This window comes from Camelus dromedarius, chromosome 29 (assembly GCF_036321535.1).
Source record: "Camelus dromedarius isolate mCamDro1 chromosome 29, mCamDro1.pat, whole genome shotgun sequence".
NCBI lineage: Eukaryota > Metazoa > Chordata > Mammalia > Artiodactyla > Camelidae > Camelus > Camelus dromedarius.
The window spans coordinates 17,009,278-17,033,513 of NC_087464.1; the positions used below are offsets into that span (position 1 = coordinate 17,009,278).

Genomic DNA, 24,236 nt, shown 5'->3' on the forward strand with positions numbered 1-24,236 from the left:
TCACATTATATTTCCAGTGGACAGTGCTGCCTTAGACCATTTGTGTAATAACACTATCTTAAGCTGAACTGTGTCTAAGCCCAGTTTAGCCTTTAAGATCTAATCTTTTCCAGGAAAATGTCTGCCTATCTTTTTTACACTCCACTCAGCTTGAAGGAAGTGTCTGACGTACCTGAAACTCCGAGGCACTGCTCCGCAGCTGGCTCACATTGGGTAAGGACCCTCCGTGGTACTGTGTAAGGCGCAGTTGCTGAAGCTTCTGAAATTGAACCTGGGGACAAAGAGATTTCAAGGCTGTTGAGAGAAGACAGCAAAGACGGAACAGAAGCATTGAAGTACAGTGTTTTCGTAGTGAGATGGTTCAAGAGTGAAAGTCTTTGTTTCAATTTCTTCTCTACTTAAAACCTTTACGCTTCCAGTGCTGTCTGGGTTTTGATTAGTCTGTTTCTGGAATGAATATACCCATGTTCTAAATGTCCCAGCCATGACAGTGAGGCACTCTTGCACCATCTTTGAATGCACATTTGCGTAGGTGAGCAGGCACAATCTTTAACAGCAATAAAAAGACTTCTTTAATAAAACTAAGCCACTGTCCATGACTCTAATACAGTGACTGCTTCCCTTCTCCATGCTCTTTTCCAGTCTCCATTTACATTTCTGTGTGATATCTGCATAGTGGTGATCAGAACATAGATCCAATCTTGCATGCTTACCTCATAAGTCTCTTCTATGATATTACATAATCATTTTAAATGGCTACATAACATTTCTCCTTCTGAATTATTTCCTTAGAACACGTTCCAAAGAGTGATTACTGGCCTCTGGGTTTGGGCCTTCTGATGGCTTCTCAATACACACTGCCAAAACGTTTTCCCAGAGGGTATACCAATGTATGTATGAGAAAACAGTTTAGCCAAAAACTCACTAACAATGGATGTTGTCATTAATTGGGATAAAGAAGAAGGCCAATTCAACAGGTATTAAATGGTATCCCACTGTTTTAATATGCTTTTCTTCTGTAAGTTCTTCCTTGCTTCATTTTTCAAAAGGCCGTAAACTGGTTACAGTTCTTGTAAACCCCAGAGTGGTCCAATTTAGTCTTTAAGAGTTCTGTTTCTAAAATAATAAATTACCTCTGTGGTTATATAACCCTTGGCACTTGTAATTCATGTAGGGAAGAAAGGACAGACGGGAACCCTGAGGCAGACTTTACCCTTTCATTACTCTCTGTCTTTGTCTAATAGTAATAAAAACTACTAGACATGAGCCCCTAAGGTGAGCTAGATGCTTTGCCCACTTTATCCCTGGCCCTCTCACCAACCGAGGGAGACCACACGATCCTGCTTTTACAGACCTGCAGACCCAGACTTAGGGAAGCTCAGAGACTTGCCCAAGGTCACACAGCTAAAGGAGGCTGAGCTACAGCTGACTTGGAACCCACTTTCTTATTTCTGCCATATTCCTTTTGTTCCATTTCTCCCTCTACGATCATACTATTTACAAGCTCAAAGAAAAGTGAAGTTTGGTTGATGAAAAGCATCGCTGAGCCTAGGAAGCTCTGTGATTTTGTTCTGTTTTTACATTTATTATGAAAACTTTCAAATACATTCAAAATAGAGATTAATATAATGAAACCCCATCTATTCATCTTCCAGCTCCAACAATGATTAACTTATGTCCAATCTTGATTCATCTTTACCCTCTCCACTACCCACAGCATTCCACTGAAAGAAATTCAGATTACTGTTCCATTTTTCAATATGCATCTCCAAAGATAAGGTCTTGTATATGTTTGGAAGTTTGAAAGGCATATAAAACCCTTTGGGTGCCTTAACTTCCTTATACCCACAGTATTTGATTTTTCAAACATACTGCACTGGGGAATGGTTATAATCTATTCATCAAAACTGAGATCTGAGAGTCAAATATGAGAAGAAGGCCATGGTGAGCCTTTCCCATCTGTCAGCTAAGTTATAAGTATAAATATCAGCTTTTGATCTTAACATTCTCAACCAGAAGCATTTGACTATCCTTGTCTTGGAGGGGATGAGCCAAGATGGGAGAGTAGAGAGACTCACAGCTCACCCTCTCCCACAAATACACCAACAATTACATCAACAAGCCCACTGAATTGCACAGAACACCTACTGAACTCTGGCAGAGTGTCTCTCACTTCAAAACACAGGAGGATTCTCATAAAATCCGATGAGTAAAAAGTTCACACTGTATAGCACAGGGAACTACATTCAATATCTTGTAGTAACTTATGGTGAAAAAGAATATGAAAACAAATATATGTAAGTTCATGTATGACTGCAGCATTGTGCTGTACACCAGAAACTGACATGACATTGTAAACTGACTATACTTCAATAAAAATATATATACAAAAAAAAAAAAAACAAAAAGATAAGGTCTTACATACATTTGGAAGTTTGAAAGGCATATAAAACCCTTTGACTGCCTTAACTTCCTTACACCCACTGTACTTAATTTCTCAAACATACTGTACTGGGAAACAGTTATAATCTATTCATCAAAACCCAGATCTGAGAGTCAAATATGAGAAGAAGGCCATGGTGAGACTTTCTCACCTATCAGCTAAGTTATAAGTACAAAGATCAGCTTTTGATCTTAACATTCTCAACCAGAAGCACTGGACTATCTACCTTTGCAATTCTCTAGACAAAATTCTCAGCCCCCTTGATCTAAAGCCTTTTAACTGTGTGTCAGGTACTGTGCCAGGCACTGGCTTATTGAAATAAATATGTGCCAAAGTTCCTACCTTCAGGGAGTTCTCACAAAGGCTTCAGTTCTTACCCAAGAGCCTTGACGCTTCAAACAAGCTCAGTTCTAAATCTAGCTAGAGACCTGCCTTCAACTGAGCTTGAGGTCTCCCAGATCTGCTCTCCCTTCCAAAGTGCCTGTTTCCAGAGCCTTCAGAGACTGCTGCCCTAGGGTAAAAAGAGCACTGGATTTGGAATGTGGATACCTGATTTTGTAACCTGGATCGCCCGTGTAGGTGGGCAAATTATTCTGCTGTCTACTTCACAAAGATAATGTGAGGATTAAAACAGAGAACAGACATGACAGTGGCATGTAAACTATAAGGGTCTGGACAACTTCTCAAAATATTATCATTATTGCTGATATCCTCAACTACCTCTTAAACCCTTGAGTAATTTGGACAATTTCCTCTTTGAAATTTAGAACCACTGAGCTAGAAAGAAACTGAGTCATGCTTACCGATGAGGAAAATGAGGACCAAAGAATGATTAGCCTGAAGCAGAGGTCACGAACTGGCAGGCCGTAAGCCATGTTTAGCCTGGAGAGTTCTGTCTGACCCACATGGTACTGACCTACTCAATGTTTTAAATTTTAAAATTGCAAAACTGAATAAAAATCTGGATTTCCATCTTTTCTTGATTGAAAGATCAGACAAACACGGAACCCATATTCGCGCAAGGCAACAACGCATGGAGCTGAGAAGTGGCTGCCCCTTAGACAGGGCTGGGGATCTCCTGTTTGCCCAAGTCCTCGCCGTACCCTGTTATTCCTCCAGCCTGAGATCAGCTACTGTGTATCATCTCATTCCTGGCCCCGCCACTCATTTTCCTTACCTGCCTCACCCTGGGCCTTGAGTTAGCAACCGTTGGCCAACAGTCACACGCTTTGGTGGACTTTCCTTCAATACCTACATGAAATGATACCTAAGCCTCAGTAATTCCTTTTTGAAGAAGTCTTGTAATAGTCAACACAACCCCAAACAAAATCCCAGCAGGCCTTTTCACAGAAATTGACAGGATAATTCTGAAATGCATGGATGTGCGAATGATCTAGAGTAGCCAAGGCAATTTTTGAAAAGAGCAAAGATGGAAGAATTAAATTATGGTCTTTCAAGACTTACAATAAAGCTATCGTAATTCAGGCAGTGTGCTATTGTTTAAAAAGAGAGAGATGTACAAATTGATAGAACAGGGAGGGTCCAAAAATAGACCCACACATACATGGCCAACTGATTTTTGACAAGAGTGTTGCAGCAATTCAATGTGGAAAGAAAAGTGTTTTCAACAAATACTCCTGGTATAATCTGATATGGGAAATGGGGGGAAGAAAAGCATTTGATCATACATTCAGTGTGACAACCATAATCAAACACCAGCTCTGCCACTTACCAACCATGCAAACTTATGTCTCAAGTCTCGGTTTGCTCTTCTACAAAATGAGGAGCATTCTAGATACCTACTTCATAGGGTTATTGTGAGAACTACATGAGATAATGAATGTAAAGTGATCAGCACAGTGCCTGGCAAAGAGATAACACTCAATATTCAGTCTCCTCTCTCTATTCCTCTCTCAGAGACCTCACTACTCCATAGCATATCTAATGTTTGTTTTAATATAAAAGTACTGGTTCTTCCCAAATATTCAAGCTAAATCAACATGCCAGGTTAATATGCTATTTATCCTGTGGTTTCTCAACACAAGTTGTCCATCAAAGCCAAGCTTCTTGAACAAGTTCCCAACTCTGTCCCCATTTCCTCCACTCAGTTCTCAATGCCTCACAACCTCCATTCCACCCAGCACCCTGGGAACGCAGTGGCTCTCAGCAAGGTTAGCAACCACCTCCCCCTGACTAGACCAAAGGACCGGTCCTTATCGCATCAGACCAAGTCAGCAGCACGAGGCTCAGCTGGTCCACATTCCCTCCTCTGAACAATAATCCTCCTGGCTTTTCTCCTACCTCTCTGGTTGCTCTTTGGTCTTCTTTGCTGGCTCCTCCTCCCCTACCTCCCCTTTAGGGCTTCTACTAGGCCCTCTGCACGTTTCATTCACAAATTCAAAAGCAGAAATCACAAATTCAAAAGCCTACGGGTGCCAAGTATGGAAGGCAAGTAAGTGAAGCAGGCTAGAATCACAGTGTGGAAACCATAGGGAGCGATGGGACTGTGGCAAACTGAAGAACACAAGTGCCCCATCTAATGGGGGCAGCCACCATTCAGCTCCAGGCAATGCTGCCATGCAGAAAGGTAGCGGAAGTGTTATTAGATGATCTCATTTTTCAGAAGAAGCCAGAGTCCAGATTTTAATGTAAAATCTCAGAATTTGTTGTTGGCCCTCACTTAAAAAAAAAAGTGGTGGCAATGCTCCAAAAAAAAAAAAAATACATCTGAGGGCCAAATTAAAATTTAGGCCCCCAACTTGTAAGATCTGTTCTAGAAATTCTTCCTAGGCAGCTGAATCTATTGCTGCAGCTTCACACCAAAGATTCCCACACTCATCTCACTAGGCTAGACTTCCACCCTGAGCTTCAGAACCATGCAAACCACCATCTGCCAGCCCATCTCTACCTAAATGCCTCAGAGGCACCTCACCCTCAGCATCTCCTGCCAGTGAGTCTGCTCTCACCTTCCTCCTGCCAGTGCTCCCTCTCTTAATGGAGACATGGCTCAAGTCTGAAAGCTGGGGATCATCCTCGGGTCCTCCCTCCTCCTCACCTCCCCGGTCATTCACCAAGTCTGGTCCTTTCTACCTCCTAAGTATCAATCTGTCCATCTCTCTGCCTCCCTGTTGCTACCATCCTTGTCAAGGCCATCATCACATCTCCTAGACTTCAGAAGATTTCTCTGCTACCTCCTCTTCTGATCTAGCAGACATTCTGGAGCTAGCCACATCCTTTTAAAATGCAAATCCCCCCTGGTTCAACCCCTTCAATGATTTTCCATTGTCCTTAGGATCAAGTCCCAAATCCTGTCTCCATGGTCTGATCCCCGTCAACGCCTCATCTCAAACTACTCTCCTCATCCCCTTGCTGAACCTCCGTTCCCTGTGCCTAAAACATTCTCCCACCCTCAACACACAAGCATATACCCTCAAATGCCTTCCCCACTCCCACTAATTCCTTAGGCCACAAGAGGTGAGGACTCCCTATCATGCACTCCTGAGCTCCATCGGTTTCCCCTCTTGTAATATTCATCAAAATGTGTCCTTACTTGTCAAGTGAATGTCTTCCCCATGAAACCCTAAAATCTGTGAGGAAACACTATTATATCCCCAGTATCCATCCTAACCACACCCCGCCCACACACACACAGAAACTCAAAAAGTATTTGCTAAACAAATTAATGAGATCTTTGAAGCAAAGCATCATGTCTTCACCTCCCCCCACCACACCCCTACCCTCCACCCCACACTGGGCACTCAAGTACTGATAAATTAATGAATGAACAAAGGAACAGTCTCTTTCCAGGCATATCTGCCTCCACTTTCTTCCCTCTCCTTATCATCCCAGGTACCACCACTGAACTAATCCTCCTAGCATTCTCTTCTCAGAATTTTTTCACTGCTTCCTGATAAGGCTGAACCCCTAAAGCTAGAGTGAAAAATTCTCCATAATCTGGTCCATCCCACCTACTAAACAAATAGGATTTAACTTTAACTCTGAAGGATTGGCTCTGATTATGCAGAAGAAGACCTGGCACACAGACTCAGAAACGAAAGAGTATCTAGAGTGATTAGTGATGTCTGTCCCCTCCAGAAGCGTGTCTGCCACGGGCTGGTAACAGAAAGTCAGTTTATCTGTCATCCAATTACCAATAATGAACTGGATAGATTCTTCTCCATCTGGGATCCTTGGACCCTTGGAGGTTCACAGACATATGCTTGGGGATCTAAGAGTTCTCTATAAGAAGTGTTTCAGTTTTGTGATTTCAAAACTGAAATCACAAAAATTACCCTTAAAATTTTAAGTGAGCAAACACTACTAGGCAAATTCAGTGTTATCATTTGCCTTTGTGTTATTGAACACAGTGGAACCAAGCAGTATTTATTATTTTACTTGCAACTGATAGAGGGGGAAAGAATACAAGCAGAATTAATATGTAAATGATGCCCTATATAAAGTGAAGAATAAAATGACACCATAATTTTAAAGTAATTAGAAAAGAGAAAAGTAGTGGTCAGATTGAGTTACAATATGGGGCACAGTTGATCAGGCTTGCTAAACTCCAGAATCTCAGCTACAGGGTTTAGCACTAGATTCACACTGAGAGCCTCAATTCAGTTCAGCAAAATAGCACTTTTTACCTTAAACTAATGTCCAGTTGAATTTACTGCTTTTGTAACTTTAAATTTATTTGGTACATGTGTTTTAGTTTATGGTGGTATCACGGCTAGAAACAAAGGACTTTAATATACAAGTTTATGTTTGAACATATTTGGGTAACATAATCAAACTCATTTAAGTGAACACAGGATCTGTGAAAATTTTTTGCCTTTAAAAGAGTCCGTACATCCCTTATGGCCTCATTTGTCCAGGACATTTTAAAGGGGATTCATGAACTGGGTGAGAGATCAGATTAACTCTAGATATACAGACACAGAGAGTGCATGTATTTGTACATACACAATTTATGCACTTAAACAACACAAAACAACACAGGCCCCAGCATTAATACTCAACTTTCAGCCAGTCATTCTCCTCAATGTGCTGTGAGCTTGCCATGCTCATCCTCCAATCTAACAGAGGTCACAGACGTAAATGCCTGAGGACACCAGGAGGGTTAACTAAGAGTGAAGCCAGTAGGGTGATGAGAAAAAAAATTGCCTGAAATCTTCAGTTGTCTCTCTATATTTTTCTCAGCATGATAGAAATGAAAGTATAAGAAATATTTTGATTTTCCCTTAACTTAGCTAAAAGAAAACAGCATCAAAAATATGCCAAATGGCAAGTGAACCTAGCCTAAGCAGTGGGAGGTCATGACAGGGTGTGGTGTGAACTAGAGAATTCGAGCTCCATTTGAGGGGGCCACCACCACCTAGCTCCAGACAGTGGCTGTCATATAGGAAATCAGGATGAGAGTTATCAGGTCCCCCAATTTTAAATGTCCATAAATATAAATATATATTTAAAATAGAGAGAATTTTGGGGTTTATATTAAAATCTCCAATTTTGATTTCTATGAAAGTTTCCCAGCTCTGGCAAGATACGTTTTCCCAAACACTGCTGGACAAAACAATAACGCGTCTGCAGCTCAGTGAACCAGGGACCACTAGTTTGCAACTCTGCTCTCAGCCCTCCTTCAGGCTGCCCACCCTACTTCTGCCCCAGCCATCTGTATCTCCTCCCCAATCCTCCTGAGGGTCCTTCAAGGTCAGTATTCAGGATCCTCAAGGCCTGCCGGGCTCACGCTGATCCTCCGTCTCGGCAGCCCTGAGCGGACACTCCTGTTGGCTCTCCATCCTCCACTGCCTCACTCGACAGTTACCTAACTTCGCCGGGTGTTTGTCCTGGCTCACGCCTTACTCATTCCTCCTGGACCCTCCTCAGTTACCAGCAGTGCCGTGCACCTTGCCAGTTCTCATGAAATAGCCAGGGCTGAACTCAGTACACCGGACCGATAAAGCACCTCCAAGGAGTGAAAGTAGCAAAGCCCCACACCCGACCTGGAAGCACATCACGGTACCCAGACAGACCCCAAACTAGCGCGGCGGGCCCTGGATTTACTGGTGCGCGGCGCTCTCCCGAAGGAGCGGGCGGGACCCTCCGGCCCTCCACGCCGAGCAGTCCAGGAGGACTCGCGGATGCTGGATGTTCGCAGCAGTGAGAAGCCGCACGGCCCGCCCCCGAGCTGTTTGTGATTTCCTCTCGGGGCTCCCTCCGGTCACCCTCCCCGTTAGGCCGCCCTCACTCGGTGGCCCGCCTTCCCGGGCTTGGCCCCTTCCCATCTCCCCGCACACCCGGCCCCGCGACCCTCCCACCTCTGCGGCGACTGCCAAAGGGCAGCGGGTGTCGGAAGGCGGGGAAGCCCCGAGGCCGCGGCCGCGCCGGCCCCGCTCCCTGGCCCCGCTCCCCGGGCGCGGCCCCCGCCCGGCCCCGCCGTCGCCTCAGCCCCGCGACCTCTCACCCGCCGCGCGGAGCCCGCCCGCGGCCGCCCCGCCCGTGCCGGCCCCGGGGCCTCACCCGCGACAGGGTGAGGTCGGTCATAAGCTGCTCGAAGGCCCGCGTCTCCTCGGCCTGCCGCTGCGTGTGCAGCGCTATCTTCTCACTGAACTTCCGCGGGTTGGCGCTGCCGGAGCCCGGCGAGGCGGCCATGGCGCGGGCCCGGCGCCGGCAGGAGGGGGAGACGGCGGGCGCGGGGCCTGCACCTCGGCCCACCCGTCCGTCCGCAGGCCGCCCCGGCCGCCGCCCGAAGCCCGTCCTCCGGCGCGACCCGGCAGAGGAGCCGCCGCGGCCCCACCGCCAGCGAGCGGCCGGGAGCGCGCCGAGGTCCGCCCCCGCGCGCCCGGCCCCGCCCTCGGCGCGGCCCGCCCGCCGCCCGTCGCCCGCCGCCCGGCCCCGACCCGGCCCCGCGCCCGCCGCGGGAGGGCTCTCCCCGGCGTCCCGAGCCTGGCTCAGCACCGCCGCGCAGACACCGAGGAAACCCCCGTCGGCAGAGCAAAACGGGTCCGACGTGAGGGAGCAGCTAGGGTACCATTTTACTGAAACGCTCCAATGTAGGGATACACTGGCCTCAGCATTTACGTTACAATTTTAGAACAGAGTTTCAACACCCTTCTCGCCCATCTTCCCCCAATTAGGATGATTTCCTTAAGGGGGTGAAAAAGGGGCGACCTGCGCTTGAGCAGCCCTCTCCCTCAGTTCCCACACTGTGGAACCTAACGTCTGCCTTCCCTCCTCCGACTCGCAGCCCGCTTCCTCCCTCGATTTGTGTCTCTGACAGCCTGCTCAGGCCCACCCAAGAAAAAAGTTACTAAATCTGGATCTCAGTTTTTAAAACTATCTCCCGAGTTGCACGAACTGGAGACACCGTCCCCTCCCGGGTGCACCCTCTTGGGTCCTCAGCCCCAGCCCCTTTTTCTGGCTCTTTCCGAGCATCCCTGTGGCCTCGGCAAAGTCCAACTCCAACCAGTGTATAATCCCTTGTCAGCCTCAACCGTTTCCCTCCCTCTCCTGCAGCCCAGAAGCTCCTCTCCGTATAAACGTTTGCTCTGATGTGCATAAAGATGTCCTGGAAAGTTTTGAGCGCATGTCTGTGTTTTGTAAATTAGGAAATACTAGGGTCACGCAGAAGAGTGTAGAAAATGATACTAATACCCACTGCCTCCACTATCCAGATTAAATGGGTCAACATTTTGCTTTATTTACTTGATATTTATTAAAGAAATATAAAATTAGACAGAACTAGAATCCCACCCTTGTTCTTTCTCCTTCCTCCCTAGAGATTGTCACTGGGCTCCAGTCAGTACATATCTTCCTCATCCATGTTTTTACACTTTTATTACATATGATGTATGGATCTACCAACTGCATATGGAATACTAAACTTTGGTCTTAAATTTTACAATAAATGGCTTCATGCTGAATAATCTTGTGCAACTTTTTTTCATTGACCATTGTTTCTGAGATTCATATGTATAGTATTTCATTGTTTCTTTTAATGTGTCTTACAGATTTTTGGGGGGAAGTTTAATATGAGAACATATCTCTATTAGCTAGAGGTTAGCTTGTTTTATTATCATAATTAGATTTATTTCTTCTGTTGTATTTTGTGCTATTTTCCATGCTTTTTCTTTATATTTTATTTTCTGTTTTCCTGTTGTATTGTCTGGATTCAATTTCAGAGAACAGAATTCATTCTACATAGTTTAAGTTCAAAAGGATTTACTATAGGGTAGAAAGTGGCTTAAGGACTTACTTGGAGGGCTGAGGAAGCTGACTCCACGTTGAACATTCAGGAATGACCTTGAGAGCCATGCTGCAGAACCAGGCCACCAAAAGAGCCACTGCCTCTTCTAAAATCTGGAAACCACCTACTAAATTGGAACGTTGTCCCTATACTTGCCACCTCCTTTTTTTTTTTTAATGATTTATTTATTTTCTTTCCATTTTATCTCTCTTTTTTCTTTTTGGTGAGGGGGAGGTATTAGGTTTATTTATTCATTCATTTATTTTTAACAGAGATACTGGGATTGGACCCAGGACCTCGTGCACTGTACCACTGAGCTAGACCCTTCCCCCTATACTTGCCACCTCCTGAACCATATAGCTATTGCCATGCTAACAAGCCATTGTAGAAAAACTGGACACTTCTACAACAGTCCTCGCCAATAGAAACAGCACATACACAGGCTCCTCTTCGCTTCTACCTTACAAATCAAATAAGAGAGCAAATTTGATTGGAAGAGCCAACATTCCATTCAGAATCCTAGCTGTAATAACATCTCGGAAATGTAGTTGTAACCTTTCAGCTTCTGAAATATAGGAAGGCACAATCGGACCCTGGAGTGGGTGCTAGGTTAAATCTTCCATTTTCATTTACCAGTTCACCTATGTAGGTATCTATCATACCTGCATCCAATTGCATCAAATGGCTGTTTTTTATTTCCATATTTCTATCTAATTTGGAAGATAATCATTCTACTTCTGTTCTTATTATGATTAATTTAATCATTTCAACTTAACTTTTTGGTCAAATAAGTATATGTAATTTGCTTAACAATAGTTTTACAAGGCCTACATTTTTAAAAAGAAGTAATTCCCAATTCCCACTGTAAATAAGTTTTTCCTGCTGATTTATGATTATTTTTCAATTTTAGATATTAGCTTCATTTTCTATTATGGGAAAGGATGACTTGGCTCTTTTGTGCCCCCAATAAAAAATATGATTTTCCTTACTTCTATTCTTACAGTGTAGTTTTATCATCATTTTTGATAAGTCAATATTGTCTACCAAGTGTACTATAGTTCCATTTTTATACAATTTTTTTGCATTAAAAATTGCCTTTGTATTTTATTTGCTTAGGTTTCTCTCAGCTCGTGATAAATTCTTTCCCAAGCTCTGATTTATAATATTTGGATTTTCTGCCCTGTCCCTCTCCTCTGCTGGTGCGTCTGGTCTTCTTTCTCAGGTTCCCTGAACTGTGAAAGACATTACTGAGCTGATGAATGATCAGTTTTAGGGGGAACGTCTGTCCTAGAGCACTTTGCCATCCTGCTGCAGCCTGGACTGCTAGTGGCTGGCTCCCCTCCCCATCGTCCTGGGGGCTCCCTTCATCTCCCGTCTTCTGACCTCTGCTTCCTGCATCCTAAGTGGTCCTCTTGCTTTGTGTCCTCCTTCATTTTAGTGGAGGACATTCTCCAATAGTTTCCTGAGAAAGAAAAAGTACATAAAAGGTCAAATCCTTGAACTTTGTGTCTAAGCAGATGTTTTTATTTTTCCTTCAGACTTGATCGATAGTTTGGCTAAGAATAGTCATCTTCTTTGTTGGAAATCCTTTCCACTTAGTTCTTTGAATCATTGCTTCAGTTTTCCCACATTCCGTGTTGCTATTGGGAAGGCCACTCACATTCTGTTTCCCTTTCCTTTGTAGGTGACCTGGTTTTTTGAGGGCTATTAATGTTTATTTATTGTTTCCCCTCCCCCCCCCATTCTCTGATGGCTTAGTGTTCTGATCTTTTATGATGACGTGCCTTGCTGTGGGGCTTTTTTTGTCATCCATTGCTCTGGCATTAGGCATGTGTGTGGAAACTGGATATTCATGTCCTTCAGTTCTGGGAAGTTGTCTTATCTTTTTGATAATTTTCGCCTCTTTATTTTCTTTGTTATTTCTTTCTGGAAATTCTGTTTGTCAGTTAATGGGTTTCCTAGATTGCGTGTCTAATTTTCTCATCTTTTCTCTCCTATTTTCTATTGCTTTGTCTTTTGTTGTTGGGAATCCACACCCACTGAAATGTGACCTTTGTCTAAGTCAAGGGTTGGTAAACTTTTTCCTGTAAAGGGCCAGATAGTAAACATTCTAGGTTTTGCAGGCTGTCTGGTCTTGTCTCTTTGTGACGACTCACCTTTGCCATTGTATCATGAAAGCAGCCAGAGATAACACATAAATAAATGGACGTGGCTGAATTCTAATAAAACCTTACTTACAAGAGTAGTCAGTGGGACAGATTTGGCCCTTTGACTATAGTTTGCTGACACCTGGTCTAAGTTGCTCTCATACCTTTTCATTCTTCATAAAGATTGTAAGAGATTTGCTCATTATCTGTGTGTATCAATTATTTTCAGGTCAAACTCAGAATTTTGAGTACTTTTCTTGCCTTCTGGTCCCTTTTGTTGCTGTCACTCTTAGCTTAATTTCTATTCCATTGTAGATAATCTGTCTCCTCTTCTTGGTTACTTTGCAGTTTTGCTACAACATGTCAAAATACGGATTTTGTTTGGTTTCATTTATCTTGTTTGGAACTCAGTTATTTCAATCTGAAGATATATATCACTTAGGATTAGATTAAGCTAGAACAGAAAACTTCCTAAAAAGTAACCTTAAACAATAAGAAAGTTTATTTCTCTCTTCTGCAAAAGTCAAGGTAGTATCTTATCGTCCTGCCGTTCACACGCTAAACTTCATGATGCAAGATGGTAGCATGTACATTCTAAGCAGCAGTATGTAGAAGAAAGGGAGAAGGGCACACGCATTCTGTCTCTTAAGGAAGGTTTTCAGAAGCTGCTACATGAACTTCCTTCTATGTGCACCCCATTGAATGAAACCTCATTACACAGCCACACCTGGATACAAGGCAGACATGTGCCCAACCACAAATCAAGATTCTATTACCATAGAACAGTGTTCTAAAATTTTAGCATCCACCAGAATCTCTAGGGAGCTCATTAAAACAAATTGCTGAGCATCTTCTGAGCTCTGAAACCTCTGTTTCTGACTCAGTAGGTCTTGGCTGGTGCAGAGAATTTGCATTTTTAACAAGTTCTCAGGTGATGCTGATGCTGTCTGCTCTGGGACCTCACTTTGAGGACCATTACTTTTAGATGCCAGGAGAGTAGATACTAGAGAACAACTGGAAAACTCTGCTACGTGTCTTTCAAATGTTCTAGAAATTTTTCTAAAATCTCTTTAAGTATTGCTTCTCAATATTCTTTGTTTTTTCCCTGTAGAAGTTCAGTTAGATGCATATTAAACATTTCCATTCTATCCTTCATATCTTTTTACCTCCCTTTCATATTTTCCACTCTTTAGTTTAGTTTAGTTTTGTAATTTCATCAGATGTATCTTCCACTCTACTAACTTCTCTTTTCAGTGAGGTCTCATCTGCTCTTTAACCTATCCATTGAGTTTTTCCTTCTTTAAGAACTAGGTTTTTCCATCTACAAACTTCATTTAGTTCTTTTTCAAATCTGACTACGCTTTACTCAAGAGTCCTGTTCTTTTCTTATTTTTATGCCTTCTTTTATGCCTTTAGTTATACTAATTTTATATTCTCTTTCAGCACATAGTTCTATTATTTCAAATTTGGGGAGCTCTAATGCTACTTGTTGTATTTGCTGGTGCTTGTTTAGGGTGGATTGTTTCCTAATGTTTTTCACTATGCTTTCATGTTTAGGAGGGCTTGATTATCTTCCCGCATGGGAATCTTGGGTAGTGGGAATATGACTCAAATGTTTCATTTTGTTCCATGAGCTGGAGGGGAATCAATTAGTAGACATGAGAATTTTATTACATAGAGACTGTAAATTCAGATCCTAAACCCATGTACAGTCAAGTTTTTGGTTTCTCAAGGGGCTTCCCCACTCTCCTCCCAGAGCCCAGCCAGAGATAGTCAAGCTTCCTTGTTAATTTTGACGGTGGGTAGATTTTACCCTTTCAGGCTGGGATTTTACCCTGCTTACAAATAGATATATTAATCTGTTACTACTTCATGGGTGCTAGCAGGAGGAAGGAGACTCCTGGGTCAGAATCACCGCAGAGCAAGCAGCACGGGCATCATTTTTGTGTCAATTCCCTTTGCCCACCAGGTCCCACAGAGGTGATACAGAAGGGCTTAGATGGATACCTACCTATGCAACGGGTTCTGTTACAGGAGAGAAACCAACCAACTTTGATCTAGAAGAAGGCATTGCCTCATCCCTCAAAGTTGCTCGCTGCTAACACAGCCCTGAGAAATGACCCCATAAAGAATGATCAGAGCATTGTATTTGTGGCATAATAACCAGCCAGAATGTCCAGGAGTACTCAGGGCCCATAGAAGGTCAAAATCATAGAAGGTGATTTTGTTATAGATGGTTTATGTCAAACCTTAAGAAGTGCTGCCATTAAGAATGGAATCATAGAGTGAGTCAAAGAATTAATATGAGCTATACTTTTCAAACTGAAAGTAACTGACTTCTTGGTGTTGCAAACCCTCCCTCCACTCTTCTGTTGCAGAGACCGGGAAGGCAGGTGCCACTTCCCCAGTACCCCCACAGGCAGGGTTGGCCACATGACCAGTTTGGTTGTTGAGACTTAAGGGAAAGCCAATTGGAAGGCTTCTCGGAAAACTTTGGTTTTCAGATAAAGGGGACCTATTTAGCTGCAGCTAGCGCCTTTGTCCTTTATGCTCTGAATACAGATATGATGCCTGGAGCTATGGAGCCATCTTGTAACCATGAAGAGAAAGCATGGAAACAAATTCAGTACTCAGAGAGACAGAAAACAACCGTGATCAGTGTCAGCACTGAGTAGCTAAACCAACACTTGCAACTGCTTTCCTCTGGAAGTTTGTGAAACTAAGATAACCCTATTTGTCTAAATTGCTGGAAGTCTGTTTTCCATTTCTTGCAGCCAAAATCATTCCTAATGCACTCAGGTAAAGATCCTCATTTCTCTTTTTTAACTTTTAATTTTTACATAATATCAGGTTTACAGAAAATTTGCAATTATATAAAGAATCCACATGTACTCTTACCCAATTCCCAAACATGAAGATTTTATTGCACTTGCTTTATTATTTATCTCCATATATACATGTTCATTTTATCTAAACAATTTGAGAGTAAGTTGATATGATGCCCCTTTATCCCTAAATATTTGTGTTACATAAAAACAAGGATATTCTCTTACCTAACAACAGTATAATGATCAAAATCAGGAAATTAACACCAATATAGTACTATTATCTAATCTGCAGATATTATTAAAAATTTTGCCAACTGTCTCAAAATAATATTATGGAAAAAGAAAATCTAAGATCACTCTCAATATTCAGTTGTCATGTCTCTTTAGCATGCTTTAGTCTGGAACAGTGGTTCAGTTTTTATTTGTCTTTCATGACTTTGCAAAATTTTGAAGTGACAGGCCAGTTATTTTGTGGAATGTCCCCTAATTAAGATTTGTCTTGTATGTCCTCATGGCTAGTTTCAGATTATGCATTTTGGGTAGGGATGGTACAAGAGCAATGTTGTGTTCTCAGTTTACCAATCAGGGGGCACATGAGGTCAACTTGTCCTATTACTGATGTTAAGCTTGAAGCATTTAGTTAAAATGCTGTCTGCCAGGTTTCTCCACTGTTTCTTTTCTTTTTTTTTTTTCCCCATTTGTAATCAATACAATCCCTGAAGGGAGACACTCTGAGACTATATATCTTTTTACTCAACAAACCTGCACCCAACTGGTTTTAGCATCCATTGACGATTCTTGCCCCTTCCCTATTTATTTGTTTATATTAGCATGGGCTCCTGAATTCTTATTTTATCCAATAGGTTATAATCCATTGCTATTATTATTTTTGTATTTACATTATCCCAGCTTTAGCCTTTAAGCTGGTTTCTGTGTCCTTTTACTATATTCCCATCCATTTTTTAGTGTTTTTTCCTTTCTGGGTATAACAAGATATTCTGGCCATTTTGTTCCTTTTCTTCCCAGTCTCAGCACCAGCCACTCCTCCAAGCAGTCCTGGTTTCTCTTAGTGGAAAAGGATGTTTGGGCACTGGTTCTTTTTGTTTTTGAAGCTCATTCTTTCTGAGTTGGCTTTTTATGAAAGGAGTTATCCTTGAACTCCTATCACATCATTCTTACAATCACGTGCCTTTTCAACCTCTATCTCCAGTTTTTTCCCCTACCATCCAGATCTCTGGGCCTCTGTACCTATAGGTATTGGAAATATGTTTCTCCAGAGACAAAGGCCAGTTATTGTGGGCAAGTATAATAAGTTTATCAAGTATACATTTTTACATAATCATATGAAACTTATTTTCTAGGTAAGTAGGGGCAACTTTGAGAATAAATATCTGCAATTTGAGGCCAAAAAGTGTTTCACAGATAATTTAATCAAACTCAGACTGTTGAATGGAATCCAAAATTCTTTAGCAAATGTGACATACAAAGACACATTTTTGATTTTTGTTTTGGTCTCCTAAGTAATATTTAGAACTTACTGAGAGGTTAAAGTCAGTTTCTGTTCTAGCCTCCTCTTTCTCCAGCCTTTCACAAAGTGTGTTCCACGGAACATGAATTTCATAGATGGCTAAGAAGAGCTTCTTGAAAAGTAGGAGAGATGGGACTGCGTAGCCAAATATATTTGGGGAAAGCGGGGTTACACAAAGTCAAGCTGGTTTCTGGACCATGGAACTTCTCAAAGCTTTTTAATGTGTTTACATGTGTTGGAACTTCCAAGCAGAATTATGGAATACAGCACTTCCCAAACTTTCTTGATCACAGGATACTTCCTGAGTACTTGCTGGCCCAGTGTTCTGCAGTGTTCCACTCTTCCAACAACCGGTAAATCAACTCTACTTCCTAAACATTTCTAGAATTCATCCACCTCTTTTCATCCTAACAACCACTATCCAGTTCAGGCCACCAAATCTCTCATTAATTGAGACCTTAATTGGTCCACTTGTGTATCAGTGAGGGTCCCAGAAGGAAACAGATGGTACACTCAGACTGGTAATCTAAAGAAAAGTTAATAAAGAAACAGGGCGGGGTTTATGGATAATGCAGTGTCCCTGGGGCTAGTTACAGCAGGAATCATTAGAACTCTGGGCCTGAAGGGACTTGGGGAGGGATTGCTAACTGCAGTAGGGAGAAGGTGGTTATTTGGAGACAGCTACCTGTAAGGAGCTCTCACCTGTGGTGGGGAGGGGCAGCCAATTCAGTGACCTGAAAGAATGAATCCTAACCTGTCCTGCCTTTAGACACCTACTCTCCTTATGGTGCCTGTCATTGGCCAAACCCAACCGGAAGGTAGGCAGTGATGTAGTCCATGTGGCCAGCTTCACAGGGAAAAGAGGGGAAGGGTGGAGAGTGGATCTGCAGGGACAGAGAGGATACCTAACACAACCTGTCTTGAGTCTTGCCTCCATCCTTCACATCTCTAAAGCCCAAATCTGATGATTTCTTGCTCTTCTTAAAATCCAACAGTTGCTCCCTATTATTCTTGGAATCAAATCAGTAGTTTAGCACTAGCTCATGAGAGCTGATTGTTAGCATCTTTTCCCAATTCCACATTCAGTGACCAATGGCATCAAGCTTAAAATCAGCTATGGGGAAGTATTTACACCATGGAATTGGCAAATGCTACCAATCAGGGCATTTTTTTTTCTTTCATAGAGCCGCATATATGAAGATATAAGCGTTTTATTTAAAAATTTTTCTTATGAACTCAGGAAATGTTCTTTAAAAACCTATTTCCATTGAAAAAGATTAGAAACAATGACCAACCTAATAGTGATGAGCACTCCTAGTACCCCAACTATGTTCATGTACCTTTTAAAACAGGGGGTTCTAGGGAGGAGGGTATAACTCAGTGGTAGAGTGCGTAGCATGCACAAGGTCCTGGGTTCAATCCCCAGTACCTCCATTAAAAAATAAAATGTGAACAAAAATAAATAAATCTAATTGCCTCCCCCACAACAAAACCCCAAACAACAACAAAAACTAAAAAATAAAATAAAATAGAGGGTTCCATTGGATACCTTAAAAAGTGAAGTAATTTTTACCTGGAAATTCATATGTTGGCAATTACATACTTCACAGTTTAAAAGTAAAAAATGCAGACGTCAAATTTAAAATGTAGTTTTCTCAAATTCTCCGGTTGACACAGGCGGAAAAGTGTCTGCAGCACCGCTGGGGCTGCTCGGCCCCACTCCTGCGCGGCTGCACTGCTAGTGCGTCCGTGGGATCCCAGCATCACTGCAGATGCCTGCCGTCCACCTTTCTCCTCTCATTTCCCTCCTGTCCTGGTTTCCTTAACATTGTTATTCTTGATAAGCACCTTCCTAACGCCCTTGATTTCTTGGCAGGACCATGCAGAGCGTAAGTTGTTGAAATATACATACATCAGGTTTCAGTAACACACGTACGGAATGGACTCCCCAATTCAGAAGGGGAAAACGGGCTCCGAGGGTAACTTCCATCCACAAGGGCCCACTGCCAGGAAAGCCCAGGCTCTTAGTACGTCTCTCTACCTCAGAAGCCTGTGGGGTCATCTCCGGCCACCCACACAAACCATCACCTCCAATTTTTCACTTATGTTTACTTTAGAATTACTCCGTTTCCCTCCTTATTTTACATCGTTGCTAATTTTCCAATATAGCTTGGCCTCGGTTTATAAACACAGCAGGACGCTTCTATACGCTTATTTGTATTTTTAAGTAAGGCTACCCCTTGGGACCTTACTTAGAAGGAAGCCCTTTTCTCAAACCCTTTTGCAGCTGTTTACTTCTTTCATATCCACCTTCTGCTAGTCTTTTCTGGTGACTTGTATGTAACACAGAAGTCCCCTGAGGGACATACTGCGACCTAGTGTGCTGCTGTCATAAAACAACATTCAGTGCTGCTATAATTTGAAACTTCTAGCCATTAGCCAATCAGAACTGCCACTGAAATGTCCACCAATAATAATTAAAAACAAATCTAGAGGATTAAAAAAAAAAGAAATTAGTGACATTATGTTTGTTCACCACCATCACCCTTATTATGTTTAGCAATTTACATTTAAAAAGGCTGAATTCACAAGTTAAAAATTGCTTTGAGATAATTCAGTGATTTGATAGCTAATTTACTTCTTCAAAAAGACTATGAAGGGGCTATTTTGTGTTGCAGTTTTCAATTATTAAATATCACTCCAGTCAGCACTGTTTTGCAGGAACTGCTAACAGTGAAACTGAGAGAAATAAACACAAACACGAACAAGTGACCTTTTATTTCATACAGAGATACAAAGGCGATTGTGTGCAGCAACAATCTGATGGACAGACCAAATTCTTAGGAGGAAGTAAATTCATGGGAAGTGTCATGATGGCTGGTCAAAGAGAAGGTCAAGGAAGGAGAGAGTTGAGAGAGAGGATGCTATAGCTAATAAATTAAAATTAATAAGCACTACGAGGTTTCAATGTCCTGACTTGAGATCATCTGGGAATGCTCAATGCTATTAAAACCGTAATTCTACACAGTTTCCGTCAAAATTCTTGAAGTGCACTTTGTGCTATTTTGCACTAGAGGTTGTGTCAAGGGAATTATAATCCTTACAAATAATCAAAACATGATATCTTATTAAAGGAGTTGTAAACTTTGCTCACTGTCTCTCATGGATGTGGCCTTTGGGGCCCAATATGCATTTGGGATGTGTATCATCTTTTAAGAGAAAAGAGCTGACACTTTGGTTGGTTCCAGTTTTTGAGGTGATGCTACTTATAATAGCACCTTTTTTTAATCTGAGGAAAATATTTACGGAAAAACTGTCTTCCAAAATATAACAAATAAGGTCAGAGGAGTGGAGACTCCTTCCGTGGCACTCCACACCTCTCCTCTGCTCCTGCCCAGGGGCTGTCTGGAGTGTGTGAAGACTTCATGCAACTATTACTCTGGCACCCGTGGACCTGACTGAGTACACAGTCCTCCATGAAAGACACATCTCCAACACTTACAGTTGTAACAGGGACATCACATGATTTGTTATTAATGAAACAATTTATTGGCTTTAAATACATACACATCAGTACATGTTTTAATATTAGTTTATGTTTTATGATAAAAGAATACTGAACCAAAACATGAAGAGAAAATGGAGGCTCAGTAGCATGATTTCAATATATTTTCCTGGATAAACAGATTTTTTTTTAAGTATATGACTTTTAATCTAAGAACAAAAGCTTCCTAAACTCAATGTTTAGAACAGAATTGTTTGTGACCAAATTTAAAAAAAAAAAAAAAACCTGAAGCTCATAGAGTAAAGGCACGGTGTGGGCAGCAAGAGAAAAGAGAAAGAAATGGGGAGAAATAGACTTTAATATCAAGTGTAACATCGGTTAGCTGGTTTTGTTTGTTTTTGTTTCAGGCTATTTAAGGCAGGATTCTCTCTCTGCAACCCTGCAGATAAATCCTAGTGTTTTAGCTATAAGAAAGTTTTAAGAGTTCAGATATACAGATAAGCCAATTTTTAAAAACCCTTTTCTTACAGTATTTAAAAAGGCTTTTGAAGCGTTATATAAATCTTTAAAATTCCTATCACCCACATTTTAAGAAATAAATCTACACTTTAATAAGGCACTCTTAAGATATAAAACAGTTTTGAAAACAATTACATTCTACGCTAGGGCTAACCATTCCTTTGCCATAGGGACAGAGTGGACTATCTTCCTGAACCTAGTCAGTCTCTGTGCACCAACACAAACAAGGTGCCACAAATAAGAGGGGCGCCTCAGACCACCCCAAATTTACCTAAGTAGCTTAATCTTGTCAATGGGGCGCTCCCATTCACCGATGAGAGAGTTACACTAACAGAACTGCCCAAATTTATTAAGTGACAATCTGATAACAAAGGATAATCTGACATTTTACTTGTGTCTCTTACATATATGCATGTTACTGGTGCTAATGGCTTCCATTTCTAAATAACAAGAATTCAAATCTCACCATCCCTATGGCTAATTAAAACAAACACCAAAGCTTACAATATAGTAATGCCACCTCTAAGACTGTAACAACATGAGAGATTTCAGTGGAGTTCCCACTCTTTCCTAAGTGGCAGAAGAAAATGAAGAATAAGCCTGAAATACAATTTCACTATGAAAAAAGGGCAACCAAAGTCCCACTGAGTGGGAGGAGTTAAACATGGGGTAATGGGGGTGTATCAGATTGAGGCACTGGTGTGGTGTGAGCTGGGTCTTGGCTTCCTATGAGTAAAGAAGGACCCTAGAAAGGTAGCTGCAAGGCGCTTCTTTCTTCATCCTTCTGGGCTGGCAGCAAATGATCGATTACTTTCCGTAGAACTTTTTGTTGAGAAGGAAGATCAGAAGGTTGACATTTACTTTAGCTCTATCAAATAATTTCATGACTGCAACTCCTTCATATTGTAGCTGCAACAGGTCCTGTTCAAAAAAACCATTTGGACAATTAAGACTGTGGAACTGAAAAGGAAGGACACAATATAGGGAGGGATCCAGAAGGAATGAGGCACTTGTATGCCGGATGTGACCTGGGGTGAGAAACAAGTCCACAACTATGGTGCTGCCTGCCCACTGCCCAGGTTGTCTAAGGATGTGTCACCTGGAGAAGGTGACGGCGTTTCAATCCATGATGAAGTCTACTAACCACTAAGAACAAGATAAGGCCAGTAATGTCTCAACAATATCTACTAGAGTCTTACTTTCTATTTCAAATGAGAAAGCTTTTATATTCTGAATGCAAGGGGAAAGAGAGGACTAAATGGCTTGTAGGTGCCTACTCTGCGCTCCACGATGTGGAAGCACATTCTATATTGTCCTTTTAAGCCCTGACAAAAATCCTACAAGGTGTGATTATCCTAGATTTAAAGATAAGGCTACTGAGGCTCAGAGATGTTTAACGACCTGCCCACCAGTACAGAGTCTGACGTGGTGAATCCGGATCTGACTGCAAGGCCCCTGCCTTCCCCACTACCCTCCACTGTCCAGAACAAACTGAGGAAATCTGAGTCATCTCACCCCTAAACTTTGGAAGAGTAATAAACAGAAAGCAAGAGTCAAAGGGCTTAAAGGGACCTCAAAAGTTCAACCAATTCACCTTTTGGAAAAATCCTAGCAGCTGCATGAGAACGAGAACCCTGGTACAGCACCTGTGCCAACATAATACCGCGCACCTGGCGGTCATTCCCTATTTAATGAATTTGTGCATGGAGGAATACATCACTGAGGTAGACTGGGTGGCCTCTGGTAAAACTGAGGGAATAACAGGATCTTTCTTTGTGTAAGGACTTGAGTTAGCTATGTGCATCACAAAATCATGTCACATCTGTACAGCTAACATGTTTTGAGGGTCTACTAGTCATTGAGAAAGAAACAAATGCTCCCTGTCCTTAAGGAGTCTGCAGTTTGGAGGCTGACAGGAAAATAAGTCAACACCTAAGGTGAACAGAGGCTGAGTCTAAAGGCTACGGATACGAAGAAGAAACCAACTGTGGCTTGGCTGATCGGGGAAGCTTTGGGGGTGGTGACACACATGAAAGTACTCAATAAATGATGGGAGTTGAAACAAGGTGGGGACAGGAGGGAGAGCCCCCAATTAAGGGAGAGTAATGTGTGCAAGAGCCCAGATGCATGTTCAGAGAAAGGCATCTGCCCAGCTTGACAGAGGGCAGCAGTGCAAATGAGATTGGTACTGATCATCAGTGAAGCACCATGGACATAAAACTAACGGAGTCTGTGCATTCCCTAGGAATCCTCTCAGTGCCCTGATATTGTTTAGTGCATAAAAAATAGAGCTATTTTAAAATAAATATTAGAGATAATTATTTTGCAAAATGATTCACTGCAGAATTCTTTTTGAATTTAAAATGGGGTTCAGTTTACAAAGATGCAATTTACACACACCTTGTCAGAAATGCACATTTAAGCTCCCAAATCAAAATGATAGCCAAAAAAAAAAAAAAGAGAGAGAGCTTTCAAGCTACTGAGAAGGCTTACAATTTTGTACTGTCTAGATCTGTACCTAAGCATCCTGTTCAGGTCTGAGGTATTAGCTCAATTTACTGGCAACACCAAGTAGAAGATTCAGATATGCTTTCTGAAGCATTTGCAGACCAAATCAGATGCACCAAAATCCTCAGCTCCTTCCCCAGCTCACTGCTGAAGGTGGACTGCTTTTACCACGTGGTGTCTTTTTTTATCCATTCTCCTACCTTGACAAGAACACAACTACCTCACACACAGAGCTTTCGGTTTCACCTGGTGCAAACCAACCTGATAATGTAGCATAAATGTCTCCATTTGAACTCCCATGAATTTGGCTTTCACTTCAAAGTCTCCAACTTCTTCTGTTGGACTGATTTCAAAGATAACATTTTTAAACCTGTTGAAACATAGCATCATAAAGGTATGATTTTTATGTTCTCATATAAAAATATTCTGTGAAACACAGAAAGGAGACGGACAACGTCTTCAAGAGTGAAAAGGGGTACAAAATAAAGGTCCAAAGTACTCCTGCAGGCAAAG

At 42.1% G+C, this 24,236-nt stretch overlaps 2 protein-coding genes across 4 annotated transcripts in view; both read right to left on the reverse strand.

Moving 5' to 3' along the window:
* CRTC3 (CREB regulated transcription coactivator 3) overlaps window positions 1-9,213 on the reverse strand; it is an 87,679-nt gene extending 78,466 nt beyond the window's left edge. The window contains exons 1-2 of one of the 3 annotated variants that reach the window (XM_064480601.1): window positions 8,963-9,213; window positions 173-271 (exon numbers count right to left, since the gene is read on the reverse strand). In XM_064480601.1, the coding sequence (XP_064336671.1) occupies window positions 173-271; window positions 8,963-9,094 (231 nt within the window). In that variant the 5' untranslated portion in view covers window positions 9,095-9,213. The remainder of the gene's footprint in view (window positions 1-172; window positions 272-8,962) is intronic. The other 2 variants (XM_064480602.1, XM_031440600.2) reach the window with 2 other exon arrangements.
* A 10,741-nt stretch (window positions 9,214-19,954) lies between these two features.
* Window positions 19,955-24,236, reverse strand: part of IQGAP1 (IQ motif containing GTPase activating protein 1) — a 90,686-nt gene continuing 86,404 nt past the window's right edge. Inside the window, exons 37-38 of the mRNA XM_031440601.2 lie at window positions 23,985-24,093; window positions 19,955-22,136 (exon numbers count right to left, since the gene is read on the reverse strand). Of these exons, the coding sequence (XP_031296461.1) occupies window positions 22,023-22,136; window positions 23,985-24,093 (223 nt within the window). The 3' untranslated portion in view covers window positions 19,955-22,022. The remainder of the gene's footprint in view (window positions 22,137-23,984; window positions 24,094-24,236) is intronic.